Raw genomic sequence first — 13523 nt, 5'->3', positions numbered from 1 at the left:
CAATCCCACCCCCGGACCTCTCTACTGTGTATTCAGACAGAGCAGCTGCACTTGTCTTTGAGTAATTGTGGGTCCAAGGATGATTATATTTTGTTCTTTGTTCAGACTCTACTGTAGTGGTGGGCTGCCGCCGCTCGGCCAGAACACTGTGTACCCACGGTGTGTACCCACGGAAGTATTCTCGCCATTAATTCAAAAGGCCTGCGCCAGTGCCTGGCTAAATCAGAGTGCTGTTGCCTAGCAACCACATAGTGTGGCGTCGGTAAATGTGCGACAGAGTGCCAAGGTAGAGAGCTACGAGCACATTCTCTCCAGGAGCCGTCAGCCTGCCAAAGGCCATCTTCTCACCGACGTGCTGGTGATAATGACCACAGTGATTCATTGATGAGCGCTCGCCTCGACAGGATGTGGAGCAGACGCTGAGCTTCTGTGGCCACGGACGCTGTTAGCTCAAGTGTACGCAGCAGACTGTCACGTCTAAAAAAAGAAAAAAAACTGACCAACAATATTTTACAATTTTTAATTAAACTAACCACTGGTAGTGAATCACAATTCATTTGGATTAATAATTGCGATCATGATCAATCGTGATTAATCCTGATTTTAAAAAATCAGGATTAATCAAGGAAAATTGACATTGCTAATATATAAGAAAAAATATTTTTCTGTATCTTGCTGAAATATCAACACTAATCCAAATCATAGAATTATTTATAAGAAAAATATACAAATGTAAAATGTGGTCTACTTTGGTTAATGTGTTTGGTTAATTTTGATTCTACATTTTTATTTTTGTTTTATCTGAAGCATCATTTAGTGTCCAGTTTCCCTCCGAGCTCCTTGATGGTGTCAATGGCCTTGTCTGAAGCCTGTCCAATGGCAGCTTGTGTCTCTTTGTTGACTTCTTGAGCAGCTTGAAGGAAAAGGGAGCAAAAATAGAGACGTGTTTTCGGGATGACAACCACAGAGGTTGGTCAGACAAACAATGTGGGAGGAAGTGTCTAAGTCACATAGTTTTACACCAGATGAGTGCACATCATGCACATCTAATACAACCTAGGGAGCGAGACCCCACGTGGACCAATTAATAATTTCAATTGTGTTGCCAATAAAAATGAAACAGAGGAAAATCACACAGTTAAAATTAAAAAAGGACATTCATTTTTAACTTAAATGCAAAACACAGGTTAGACATTTGGAGTATTACTGCAGTAGTACATACTGTAGGCCTGCAGTGTTCATTAGCTGAGTGCTCCAATATGATATTAACCTTCTATATTTAAATCAACCTTCAAGAAACTAATTATTATCTTTAATCTCTGAGGGTCTGCTTCCTGCCCCGAGGGGGTTTCTGTTAAAAATAACACCTCCACCATGACATTGTGAAGATTCACAGACATAAGACTGCTCACGTTACCTATGCCGACGGTTTCCTTGGAGGAGTCTGCCACCTGCTGCACAGCTTCTTGAGCTGCTTTCACTGAAACAACAGACAGAGAGTGTGTGGGTCCAAATCCTTTGTTACTCGTTCGTCTTGAACGACAGTCATTCGGTACCTGCAGCGTCTGTGACTCCGGTTCCGGCCGACTGACTCGTGCCTTTCAGACTCTCAAAGGATTTCTTGAACGAGGCCATGGCTGCTGTCTCGGTCTCCTCGGTTTCCACACTTCCATCTGAGCCCAGAGCTGCTGCCATAGCAGTTTAATACCCTCTGTTTGACACCCCACACCAGCAAGTCCTGCACATTCAAACAAGATTAACTGAACAAATCCGAGCCAAAGAATCCCAGACCGATTGGAATCCCGACCATTGTAGTGTCCGTCAGCGTCCAGAGCCTGGTCAGCAGTTTGTACTGATCACAAAGCTGAATCCCAAAAAACAAGAGAGAGAGAAAAAAGTCAGTACATGTTATTGAAAGTCTGTTTTCCAGATCAACAAGCAATGAATCAGAAAACAAGGTTAGACTTCTAACTGATAACCTTCCCTAAAAGCCAGTACAAATCAAAGAAGACTAACCAAAAGTTAATTTTTTTCCTTTTTATTTACAGAGGAATTGTATGTCTGGCTTAACACATAAACCTTAATATTGACAAGTCCTGCAATTAAAGCACATTTTAATGTGACAACCATCGTGATGTCAAGACGTAATATATTCTTAAAATCTTCAGTACACACAAACACACGCACACAAAACATTTATACTCTGTTCATCTTTAACAGATAATTTACTGGAATGATCACAAGCAACTATAAAGATACAATGTAAAAAACTCTTAACTTCAAAAACCTGGAAATAAATCTCCAAAGAAATGCAAAAAGAAAGGTCCCACAAACAGGCATTGTCAACACTTAAGGGGATAGTACTGTATTCATATCTGCTTGCAACCAATTATTTATTTTTTTTCCACCCCCAAAGTCTCATTGAGAGGCGGAGAACATCTATTGCACATCTCTAAATACAGATACACACAAGTACAAAGTCACAAGTCCTGGCTCTGGTCTCATTTCATTGGGAGGGAATCAAGGAAATGAGACCGAAGGGACGGATCCTACATCTCAATAAATACCTACACCCAACACATTAGTACACATTAATAACAAGACATTTACAATATATAATAATAAAAGATTTGTCTTGAAGGAAGAACATTTTTCAGAGGGAATGCTTGTCTTTTTGTCGTTTTTTGCAACGGGGTATAATTATATTAGTTTCAGCATTTGTCCGTTTTATTGTTAGAAATATTTTTTGTGCTGGTTGGAAGGTGTCTTGGGCAGATGATTCTATGCTTCTGGCTCATAATCCTGGCTCTCCTGTGAGGAAAAAAAAAGCTATAAATGGCAGGCATTTGACAAGTGCAGTGTAGAGAAAATTTACAGTAAATTTAGTTACGAGTTACGCCATACTGGGCCACAAGAAAAAGGTGAAACAAGATTTTAACATTTTAAAAAGAAGTGGAACAATGGCCTTTTCCCACTACTAAACGTACAGTAGTCTATTATTAATATTTCAGAGTATACTTACTTTAACAAATATAATTTGTTTATTTACATTTATTAAAATGTTCTTATTTTGTGAAGGCTCATAGCAAAGTGTCCTTATTTGTGAATTTCAAGTGTATTCGGTGGAGGTATACATTTTATGTGACGTCAGGATAAGGCCAGTGTTGAATTATGTTATTTCCTACGCTCAAAAACGTTCAATCAAGTGTTTCCGAATAATCTCGAAGCCGAAGCTCGTTATTTAAAAAAACAAAACTCCTAAAGCTTTTACTAATTACAATAAAATACGATCCTGGACTGAATAGTTACTAATTACAACTGATTTTATCGATATTGTTAGCGTAATAGCGATTAACCTGTACAAAACTGTCAGCATGTGTAAGTATCGCGATATCTCGTTAGAAACTCACACCCTTCGTGGTTTCTCTGGTGACTCAGTGACTCTTAGCAACCAGCAGAGGGCACCAAAGCCCTACACTACCTTCAAGGACGAGTCACGAGCATAATCCTATTATCCTGTAACCCTGCAGTAGCCTCTCATCCTCCTCACACGTGATCATAGCAAAAGTGACGTCGCGGTGATGAGTTATTATCGCAATTATCGAACCCTCTGTTCTTTTCTATGAATGTTTAGCTAACTTGGTAGCACGCATTACAGCAATGCAGGCGGATCCTGACATTTCCCACAATGCAACGAGGCAGACAGCGTCATCACCACACCCATTCAAGCAGAGCTAAAACAGAGCTGGTGTAGCAGAGGCTGGGGGAGGGGAAGAAGATGCAGAGGAGTGGGAGAAAGATGGAGGCTGACACGGACGATGAGAGGAACGACTTCGGAGAAATTCCAATTTAAAATGTTTCTCCGTAAAAAAAACAAAGTAATTATTTATTCAAATGATTAAAACAATAATCGCATTACGATGTTCCGTGCGTTCGACTGAAGAGTAAACGTCGACACTGGGTGAATTAACATCCTCGCATCTCTTATTACATCGAATCACATTTTAAACACTTAAATATATCAAAGCACTTCCTGCTGCGGATCATTCTATTCACGACTGACCCTCTTTACATGAGGGGCACTCAGGGGTGAAATTAAAATCTGCTTTCAGCGCAATAAAAAAACAGCAGTTCATCGTGGCCCTGACAGCCAAACTCCAAAAATAGCCATCACTGACACACGACACCGTGTGTAGGTAGGTGGTGCTATACTCAACGTACGATGGTTTATTTAAAAGTACCATTTTATTAAACGCGCAGACTGGAGTGGAGGGGGCAAGTAGAACAGGGGCTATTTGAATGTAATCTACTGTGGTCACATACTGTACAGTGTGAGTTTCACTGCAGGTAAATGGAGTTTTTAACAGAGTCTAATTCCGGCAGAACGACGTGACATGCAATCCATGAATACAGAGCAGACACTGGCGTGCAGCACGATTACCTGCTGGGTCTCATCATATGTCTCTCCTTCTGGCTCCAGCATCGACTCCCCCTGGCCCTCCATGGCCTCCTGCCCGTACTCCTCAGGCTGCAGGGAGACAGAGGGAGATGGAGAGGGAGAGAGAGAAAGACAGAAAAAGAAAATCCATAACAGACGGAAAACTGACAAAACACACACCCATTACTACTGTGTATACAGACACAAACACAAACTACTGTATAAATATATACACAGATATATACATATATGTACATACATAAATATATATATTTATATATGTATATATGTGTGTATATATTCATATTTAAAATCAAAGTTTGGGAGCAACTGCCTGGAGATTGCAATACTGTAATATAAGCTTATGCATTGTAGGTTAAATTACCACCCAACCCCCCAGCAAAAAAAAAAAAAATCAATCAGTCACAAACAGATCTTGTGCCCAGCAGCAGAGGACTGAAGAACTAACCAATAGCTTTCCTTCAGTTTTAACCACATTAACCTGTTATTTATACAGGAATCAATAGATTAGTTTAATCTTCTGCTAATTGTTATTTAATGGAGAAAACACTGAGTCCCAGCCACCCAGTGTCTCCCTCTGAGGTCTGTCTGCAGCAGACATCACTGATCATCATCACTGCACCCAGTGTACTGTAACAGTAGTGGGTCGTTGCCACACACTTACATTTAAAGCCGGCACTAATCAAGTCAATTAGGTCAGAGGAAAAAAACCACCATAATCTGGTGTGTATCAAGCTGCTGCTGTTCCAGATCCACCAACCTGAGGGGCGTGTCCTTAAAAGCTACACAGCGGAAAAACCCAGCTGAGAATTCCAACAGAAATATAATCAGTCGAGTAAAAGTGTTTATCTTTGACTGACTGAATGGTTGATTCAGTGAATTCAGCAGAGGGTCAGCCAAAATACAAGCAACATTCTTGTTTGTATGTGACAAATGTGATTGGCTCTAAACATTATTTATAAATAGCAATAAATAGCAAAAAACCTCAAGATCTTTACATTTTTAAATATTCAGAAATATTAAAACTTTTTTTTCAAATGACTTTTTACTATATATAATTAACTGCATAAAATTGTAAAATAATAAAATTCCATCATCTGTTCTTCCTCTCAGGGAACAACGATGATGTGAAGCTAGAGTATAATTATTAAATTATTATTAATATATATCTTTATATAAACAAAAGTAGGCTCAAACCACCAGGGGCCGCTAAAAAATTTCAACCTTAGTTTCGTGTTTTTTCCTCTCTGTCAACCAGACACTTGATGATCTTGTAGAATATTTCCTCGTCTTCTGTGATAACAGCGTCAGCCGTCTAACAGCCTGTTGTCAGGGTTTTAGGATAAGTAGCCCAGTGACTGGGACAGCGCCGTCCGCAGGCTTGTTAGAGCAGCCTGTCAGATTCACTAGATTAGAGGATCTGACTCTGGAGGACGGAGGATTAAGACGAGACGAGCGTCTCGTTTCACTGTCGGTCTGACGCGGATGGACTAAATGTCAACGGTGCAGCAGGAGCAGCTCACTCAGGCCCATGTAGACAGAAACACTGGCAGCCAGACAGTGAATTATCTTCAGCAATACTCGAGTACATACTCTGGGTATCTCCCAGACTGTAGAACCATTTGACATCTACAATCTGTGAGTGTTCGTGGGCCAGAAATGGGCCCCGGGTCGAGGGTTAAACACCCCAGTTCATGTGCCTAATTTTTTTCTTTTTTTTTGGTGCTGTATTTGCATCTTTATGGTGTGTGTGCGTGAAATGATGATCAGGGTGAGAGATGTCGTCAGGGTGACAGGCTGCTGGTCATTTAAAGGCACAGAGACAATGAAAACAGCCTGGGTTTTATTAGAGGGTGAGGAACAGCTCAGTGTGAAGTAGGGGTGAGTCACGTCACCATTCATCCCCCAACGACCTGGCACTACAAAAGTCGATTTTTTAAGAATGCAAACATAATAATAATAATAATAATAATAATAATAATGATAAACTGACATATGTTCATTATGAAATTGAACTTGTGACCCAGGCTGTTACTGAAGACATGTCTTCTAATACATGTAACAACTGCCGACTTCCTGTACATCCGGAGTACACGGCCACTACTACAGTATTTAAATGAGGTCACATGGCCTGTATGAGAGGATGTTGATTTTGTACATACATTCATGTCAGCGGGAAACTCTTCCTTCTTCATCAGGCCAGTGGCAGCGGCGATGTTGCCCATAGCCCCAGTGGTCTTATCAGCCACTGCAGAGAGAGAGAGAGACACACACACACACACACACACCATGTGACATTATCACAACAGATTCTCTACACCCGTGTTTTCATTTAAACCAGTTCTTTATGTTGGCTTTAGCTTGTTTTGATTTGAGTTATGAAGATTGTCATAAAATGAGTGAAAACTCACCTGAGCCCACACTGTCTTTGGCCCTGTTACCTGAATGAACAACAACAACAACAACAACAACAGATCAGTCAAGACAACGAATCATGTGACCAACTTTGATCTTTTAACACCTTTCTACTCGACACAGCAGTGAAGCACACAGTGATTTGTCATGATGTAACCTGGGACTGAAGGTGAGGTGGAATTGAACACACAACCTACTGCATGGCAGGCATGCACAAACCATGTCATATATATAAATATATATAAAAATATATTAAAAAAATACATATTTATATATATATAAATATAAGTATTGTGCACCTTTGATCACAGTCACACTGACTTTGTTGTTCTTTCATAAACCGGACGGGATGATATTACAGTTTCAGTGTTGACAAAGCTAAGGTTCTGAAATCCACCTCCTGCCAAACAACAGTTACATCACAGTTTCCTGCTGCTCCTATTGGCTGCTGTACGTACAGCATATATACACACGATTTCCACTGTAGACATGGTTTAGTTCTCTCAGAGATCCCATCTCACTGTACACCACTGAGGGACAGAATGAACCCGCCCTCGGTGGTCCGGATCACTCTGACACTGTGTCGTTTCGCTCTGCTGTGCTGCAGACTCAGGAATTATTGCCCCCCGGGGGGGTGGGGGGGGTGGAGGGGTTATTTATTTTTTAAAGCTGACTGTGAGGAAAACTAAATCAAAGTGAAGTGGTCTGTGGAGAGACAGATGATGACTGCAGTGACAGGTTAAAACATAGGTTTTCAACACGTTCCTGTGTTTAAGGAAGAAATGACCTTTGACCTGCTACATTTATAACGACAAACTGGGAAATTTAAAAATTGAATTTCAATGGTCAGAGGTCGACAAACAGGAGGGGGTAACTGCATATACTACTCTGGTCCTTTGTAGTAGTATTTATTTAAGGGTGTATTAGTACTCTTTTTTTAAAACACATCATCATTTTTATTTTATTTTTGGCACTACGTGAAAACCAGCTGCAGTTTCCTTGAACTCCAAACAGAGGTTTGTTGTCAACTGACCACAGTATGAGCTCACAGAGTCACTGTGTCTGTAGTCACAGGTTTATGAATAAGATCGTTGGCGTCTGCGAAGCAGGATTTTCTCACTGGCGTAATGCCACTCTTGACCTGATCAGCTGAGAGGGCAGTCTGTAGCAGCTGCAGCTGTTAAAAGGTAGGAGCCATAGACCTGTCAGATCACCCCCTCCCCTCCTCCCCGCTCACCCATGAGGGGCCTTAAAGGAGATCTAGGGCAGCACCGTGCCCCACAAACCATACACAGACTCACACAGATGCCACAGACTGGGTGTGTGACAGGGTCATGGTGACAGCTGACCACTCAACTGTAGTTTTTATCAATTCACAGAGAACCATCTCCAGTGAAAGTAAAACGTCCAATGACTCAGTCTGAGACGATGATGAGTGACAACTAATAAATAAATACAGGTTCCGGGGCGGCGCTCTGAGCCTCTGGAGGCACAATCAACGTACAGTGGTTTAATAGACAAACTACAGAGTCATAACTAAAGCTGTAAAAGGAACGACATTCATTGTCTGTTGATGGACTTTATAAAAACATAATTATACTACAGTAACTGTGTACTTCAGAGATTAAATCATTACTACACAACGAGTTTCCAAGGTTCACAAACATCAACAAAAATAACCACGAATAACAATAAAAATAGATTTACTTTATTAGTGATGGGATTAAAAATAAATCATCAGGCTGATTCACAGCTTTGTAAATAATTGATGACGGTGGTTTTAGAGCTCATTATAAAAAGGAAAACTCTTGAATTCTAACTGTATAGAACATTCGACCACATTATAAATAATCCAAATAAATTACTAACCCAGTGCTGTTGGTGTAATCGACATTTTTCAATCAACATTTTATTTACTGAGCGTCTCATTAAATATTTATAGTTCAGGCTGGTTAGCACCCGTGATCACGGCATTAAAATTTCATTAATGACATTAAGGAAATAACCATGTGTTACTGTCCAGCCGCAGAGACAACGGTCCTCACTGAGGAGGCACGGCAGGAGAGTAACAGAACTCCAGGTTTCTATTAACTAAGGCTGTCAAAACTAACTCATTAATCCCATTAATTTATCTGTGAGTTTATTCAGAATAAAACCTTTCTATGTATTTTAACGATCAAATAATTGTTATTAATTGTGATTAATCCTGATTAACCATAATTCATTAATCAGATGAAATTCTTTATATTTTGTCAACTCTAATATATACAAATAGATACTGCATATATAAATATAAATACTTTGTACTTCGCTTTTAAAAACCTGATACTCAGTGTATTGATTATATTGTTGTATTGACTGTTGGTAACATTCACAGCCGGTCAACAGTGGACACCGTGACACTGCGGCGCTAATCTTTGTCATTGTCCCTAACGGTGTTAGATTCCAAACTAGCCAGCCTTAGCATCTGCCCGCAGGAGAGACTGTTTACCAATCTGCTGCCAACCAGTGAACGGACATGTGGTCAGAGCTGCTGCTGCTGCTACAGTCATCCTGCCCCACCCCCACCTCGCTGCTCATCTTCCGCCTGTGGCTCAATGATGTCAGGCAGAAAAGGAAAAGGTTCGCAGCACAAGAACATTTGGAGCCGTGTTCTCCCGCCCTGCACATCGAAGTGAGTCAATGTGTCACGGCGGTGAACACTGCAGCATCACTGATGAGTATTTAACAACAGGAGTATAAAAACACACAGCCAGTGATCACCTGACAGCTTCAACCAATCACCATTCAGAGGAAAGACTGAAGATACAGACATGTTGACAGAAGGACGTTTTTTTCTTGGTTTAAATGGGCATGTTGGGTCATGTCTTACAGAAGGGGTGTCAAACTCATTTTCACTGTGGGGGGGACGGGGTGGGGGACTGGTTGTAAATGGAAGACTGCATAGATGTAACTAGTAATGTATTAATAAATGTTTCTGCAATTGACTCTTTTTTATTCAATGTACAAATATTATTTATTGCTGTGTAATAATAATAATAAAACATTTATTTTTTCAGGTCAAGAAACTCTGCTGCATGGACTTTATTAAACTCCCGCGGGCCATACAAAATGACTTGGCGGGCCACATTTGGTCCCCGGGCCTTGAGTTTGACACGTGTTTTTTCATTTTTCATTTTAAACAACTTACCAAACTGGCTGATGAATGTAAAAAGAAACAACATTCAGTTATATAATAAATATATGTATAATATATGTATACATATATTATCAGTTCATGTTGTCTTTTCTCAGGTGCACATGCAGCAGCCATGTTACCGTAACGTGCTGGTGACAGAAGCAGCGTTGGTGCCATTATTCACACCAACGGTGTAAAACAAATTCATATTTTATGAATTTGCCTGCTTTTCTTTCACACATGTCGGAGTCTGTGTGTGCGTGTGTGTGTGTGCGTGTGTGTGTGGTGTCCATGTGAATGTTCTTACCTACAAACATCACTCCTTCTTTAGTCTTCTCCGCTGCGACTGCGACACCTTCCTTGGTCTTCTCTGCAGCCACTGCCATGCCCTCCTTCGCTTTAGACAGACCTTTCATAAACACATCCATCTTGGCCGAAATACTGTTGACACACGAGAGGAAGTCAGTCAAAACAGGTGCTGTCCATTAGGCTCCTCCCCCTGCCCACACCCCATAAAAAAATACACTATTTGGTGTTTTTGTTAAATATGTGTCAAATATGCAAATTCCACTAATGGGTTTTATAATGCTTTAAATAAAACAAGATCATTATAACATTTAATTCAGTATATATATGAGTGTATAAATAGTCATATACATTATATAAATTCATATATATATATCAACACATATAAATATAAAGCACATATACACATGATATATATGTGTATTAGATGTATACATAGTTGCATATATATTTGTTAAAATTAAATTTTTAAATTTAAATATATAGTCATGTATATTTAACAATATTTTATATTCTCTCTCTCTTCTTCATATTTATATATACATATATAATATATAAATGCATATATTTATACATAGAAAAATCAAATAGACACATAATACATGCAAACATATATTCTTCTGAACAGTATACATATATTTACAGTATACATATATATATCTATATTTCTATCTACAAAACCATAATTATTAATTAGGACAAGGAGGACGGTATAGTGTTCATTTAACGGGTGGTTGGCGTGTATAAGGCCACGAATGCTTAGGAGATGGACAGCAGCTCCCCCTGCGGTAGGTCCTGGTAGCTGCAGCAGTCAGGTTGTAGTAAAAAAGCCCGCTGCTCACTCATCCGTTCCAGCCTCTGTTCCCATCAAATATTTAAAGGCCGAAAGATTTCAATAGAATGGTTAATTGTGGCGGTGCTCATTAATTATTGCTCTGCTCCGGTGCTGCCCAGGGTGGCAGCGGGATGACGAGCCCGGCCGGAGCTCGGGCCTGTTCTTGGGGCCGTACGGCACGTTACCACACAGTAATGGAAGCAAGGACACGAACGCTGCTGGGGGAAGGGAAGCAGGCTGTCCACGGTGATATACGCCTGGCGCATCACGGTTTTAACGCGAAAACTCAGTGGATGTAATCTGATATGAGAGACGCGGGGATGGGTTTTATTGAAGCGCGCCCCCAGGCTGCAGACCGACAGACCGACCGAGCGACCGACCGACTGCTAAAAATCTGCTTTTTTCCATCGGGCATCACTTCTTCAGTCCTACCCTTCATGCTGCAGGTCAAACCGAACTTAGTGCACGCAGATATTCTTTAAACATCTCTACATTTGACTCGTGATAAAACATGAAATACACCGAAGAAAGAGAGAGAGAGAGAAAGAGAGAGAGTGAAATACATTTCTAATATATTCAACGTGCACATATGACCATGAAGGAATGTGGACGACGAGCTTCGAACCAGTCTATTTTAAACGTCTTCTCGTGGCGACGCTTCCACGCGCGCTCCTCCAATGGTGGTGACCTCTATGTGTTTAAAAGATGGGAGATGCAGCAGTGAGTCACAGACACAGACACAGACGGTCCTTACCTATTTACACACAGCCTTCGACTTGTCCCCTGATGGTCCTGTGGCACCGTCGACTCCTATCTATCGTCTGAATGGGAGATATCTTCAAATGATCACTAGGTGGGCCTTCCTCGGGCTGATCTCCACCAACAGGGACGGCCCCCTTCACGGTGCGGCTGAGACTGTCATCCCCCACCCCACCCCCCCCCCCCCCACCTCTCCTGCTCCTCCCCTCCCCTCTCCCTCCCTCTCTCACTGCCTCCTCCATCACAAACTGCCTCCGCTATCGATCCCCCTCAGCTGGCACCTGGTACAGCGGCGGAGCGGAGGTGTTAACAGAGGAGCCCCACGTCACCGGGCTCCTCTTTGAGATGCAGCTCATATTCCAGCTGTGCACATGTGACACACAAATCGAACGAACCGTAGAAAACCAGCGGTGTGCACGGGAACTGACATCCACCATGAGCTCAATCCCAGTCTGTTTACTGACGTCACTGGACCTGAGGTGTAATTAACGCAACTGTATATGATGATGACAGAGAGAGAAATCGATATGCAGTTTTTTATTCCAGTGTATACCGGTGTGGTCTGAGGATGACACCACTGTGGAAATGAAAAGCAGGGCGGGTTAATGTCCCGTGCAGCCACGCGAGTCTCTGCTCTGAATCGATATTTTGACCAGCGAGTGAAGCTAATCAATATTTAAAACCGATAACCAACACCAGAGCAGCTACAGCTGTATATGTTTACTTAAAATAAATAATTTTAATGAAGATATTAGTTGATGTTTTAGGGTGACGTTCCAAGTCCTTCGTGACAGGTTCACTGGTTTGTATAACATTAGGACGGCAGCAAATGTGCTTCGACCAATCAGAGCGCAGGAGGAGCTGGGACACGATCACGACGTCCCGCGGTGTCGACAGTCGTGATGAGCTCTTCGGATGAACAGCAGTGATGTATGTCTGTGAACGCACCACATCAGTACATGTTTCACTCCCGTGGGTTTGCAGCACATGTAAAGGGTTAAATGTGCCGCCTCCTCCTCCCCACGAGTTTTCCCCCAGTGTCCGACTGACGTCAGTGCGGTGACGCCATACTGGATGTCGTGGGCGAGTCATTACGAAATCCCACCAACCTAAAGCCCCCACTCGGCTAAGAAATCCCCCATAAAGCTCCTTGGATCATCCGGTCTCTGGGTGTGAGAGGTGTGAACAGGCGGCGACTGTGAATGGACGAGGACGTGTCACGTCATCAATGAGTGAACCGAGGTGGTGCAACAAATAGTGCCACCTGTCTGTGTGTGGATGTAATCACAATCGTTTCGTTAAAATTTTTTTTAGCCCTTCACATCACGTGTTTGGAGTCAGTTTTTGTCTCTTTTTTTTAGTCCTGAAACACGAGTCTGAATTTCACGCGGTACAATAGAGCTCTCAATGGTTCTGAACCAAAGCGTCACTCTGTCCCTGGTTCTGAACCAAAGCGTCACTCTGTCCCTGGTTCTGAACCAAAGCGTCACTCTGTCCCTGGTTCTGAACCAAAGCGTCACTCTGTCCCTGGTTCTGAACCAAAGCGTCACTCTGTCCCTGGTTCTGAACCA

At 41.7% G+C, this 13523-nt stretch overlaps 1 protein-coding gene across 2 annotated transcripts; it reads right to left on the bottom strand.

Moving 5' to 3' along the window:
* Positions 1–2021: 2021 nt before the first annotated feature.
* On the bottom strand, positions 2022–12127 carry sncb (synuclein, beta). 2 transcript variants are annotated; one of them, XM_008327447.3, is made up of 6 exons: positions 11948–12127; positions 10360–10493; positions 6871–6900; positions 6622–6707; positions 4442–4528; positions 2022–2811 (listed from the first exon to the last, which is right to left on the bottom strand). In XM_008327447.3, exons 2-6 carry the CDS (start codon positions 10478–10480, stop codon positions 2782–2784), a joined length of 354 nt encoding a protein of 117 aa, XP_008325669.1. In that variant the 5' UTR covers positions 10481–10493; positions 11948–12127; the 3' UTR covers positions 2022–2781. The 2 variants fall into 2 exon arrangements, with proteins under 2 accessions (XP_008325669.1, XP_016895076.1); XM_017039587.2 differs by lacking the exon at positions 11948–12127 and adding an exon at positions 11819–11890.
* Positions 12128–13523: the final 1396 nt, after the last annotated feature.

The sequence above is a fragment of the Cynoglossus semilaevis genome, chromosome 15 (assembly GCF_000523025.1).
Source record: "Cynoglossus semilaevis isolate Cse_v1.0 chromosome 15, Cse_v1.0, whole genome shotgun sequence".
In the NCBI taxonomy this organism is placed as follows: Eukaryota; Metazoa; Chordata; class Actinopteri; order Pleuronectiformes; family Cynoglossidae; genus Cynoglossus; species Cynoglossus semilaevis.
This window is presented reverse-complemented; position numbering and strand designations above follow the sequence as displayed.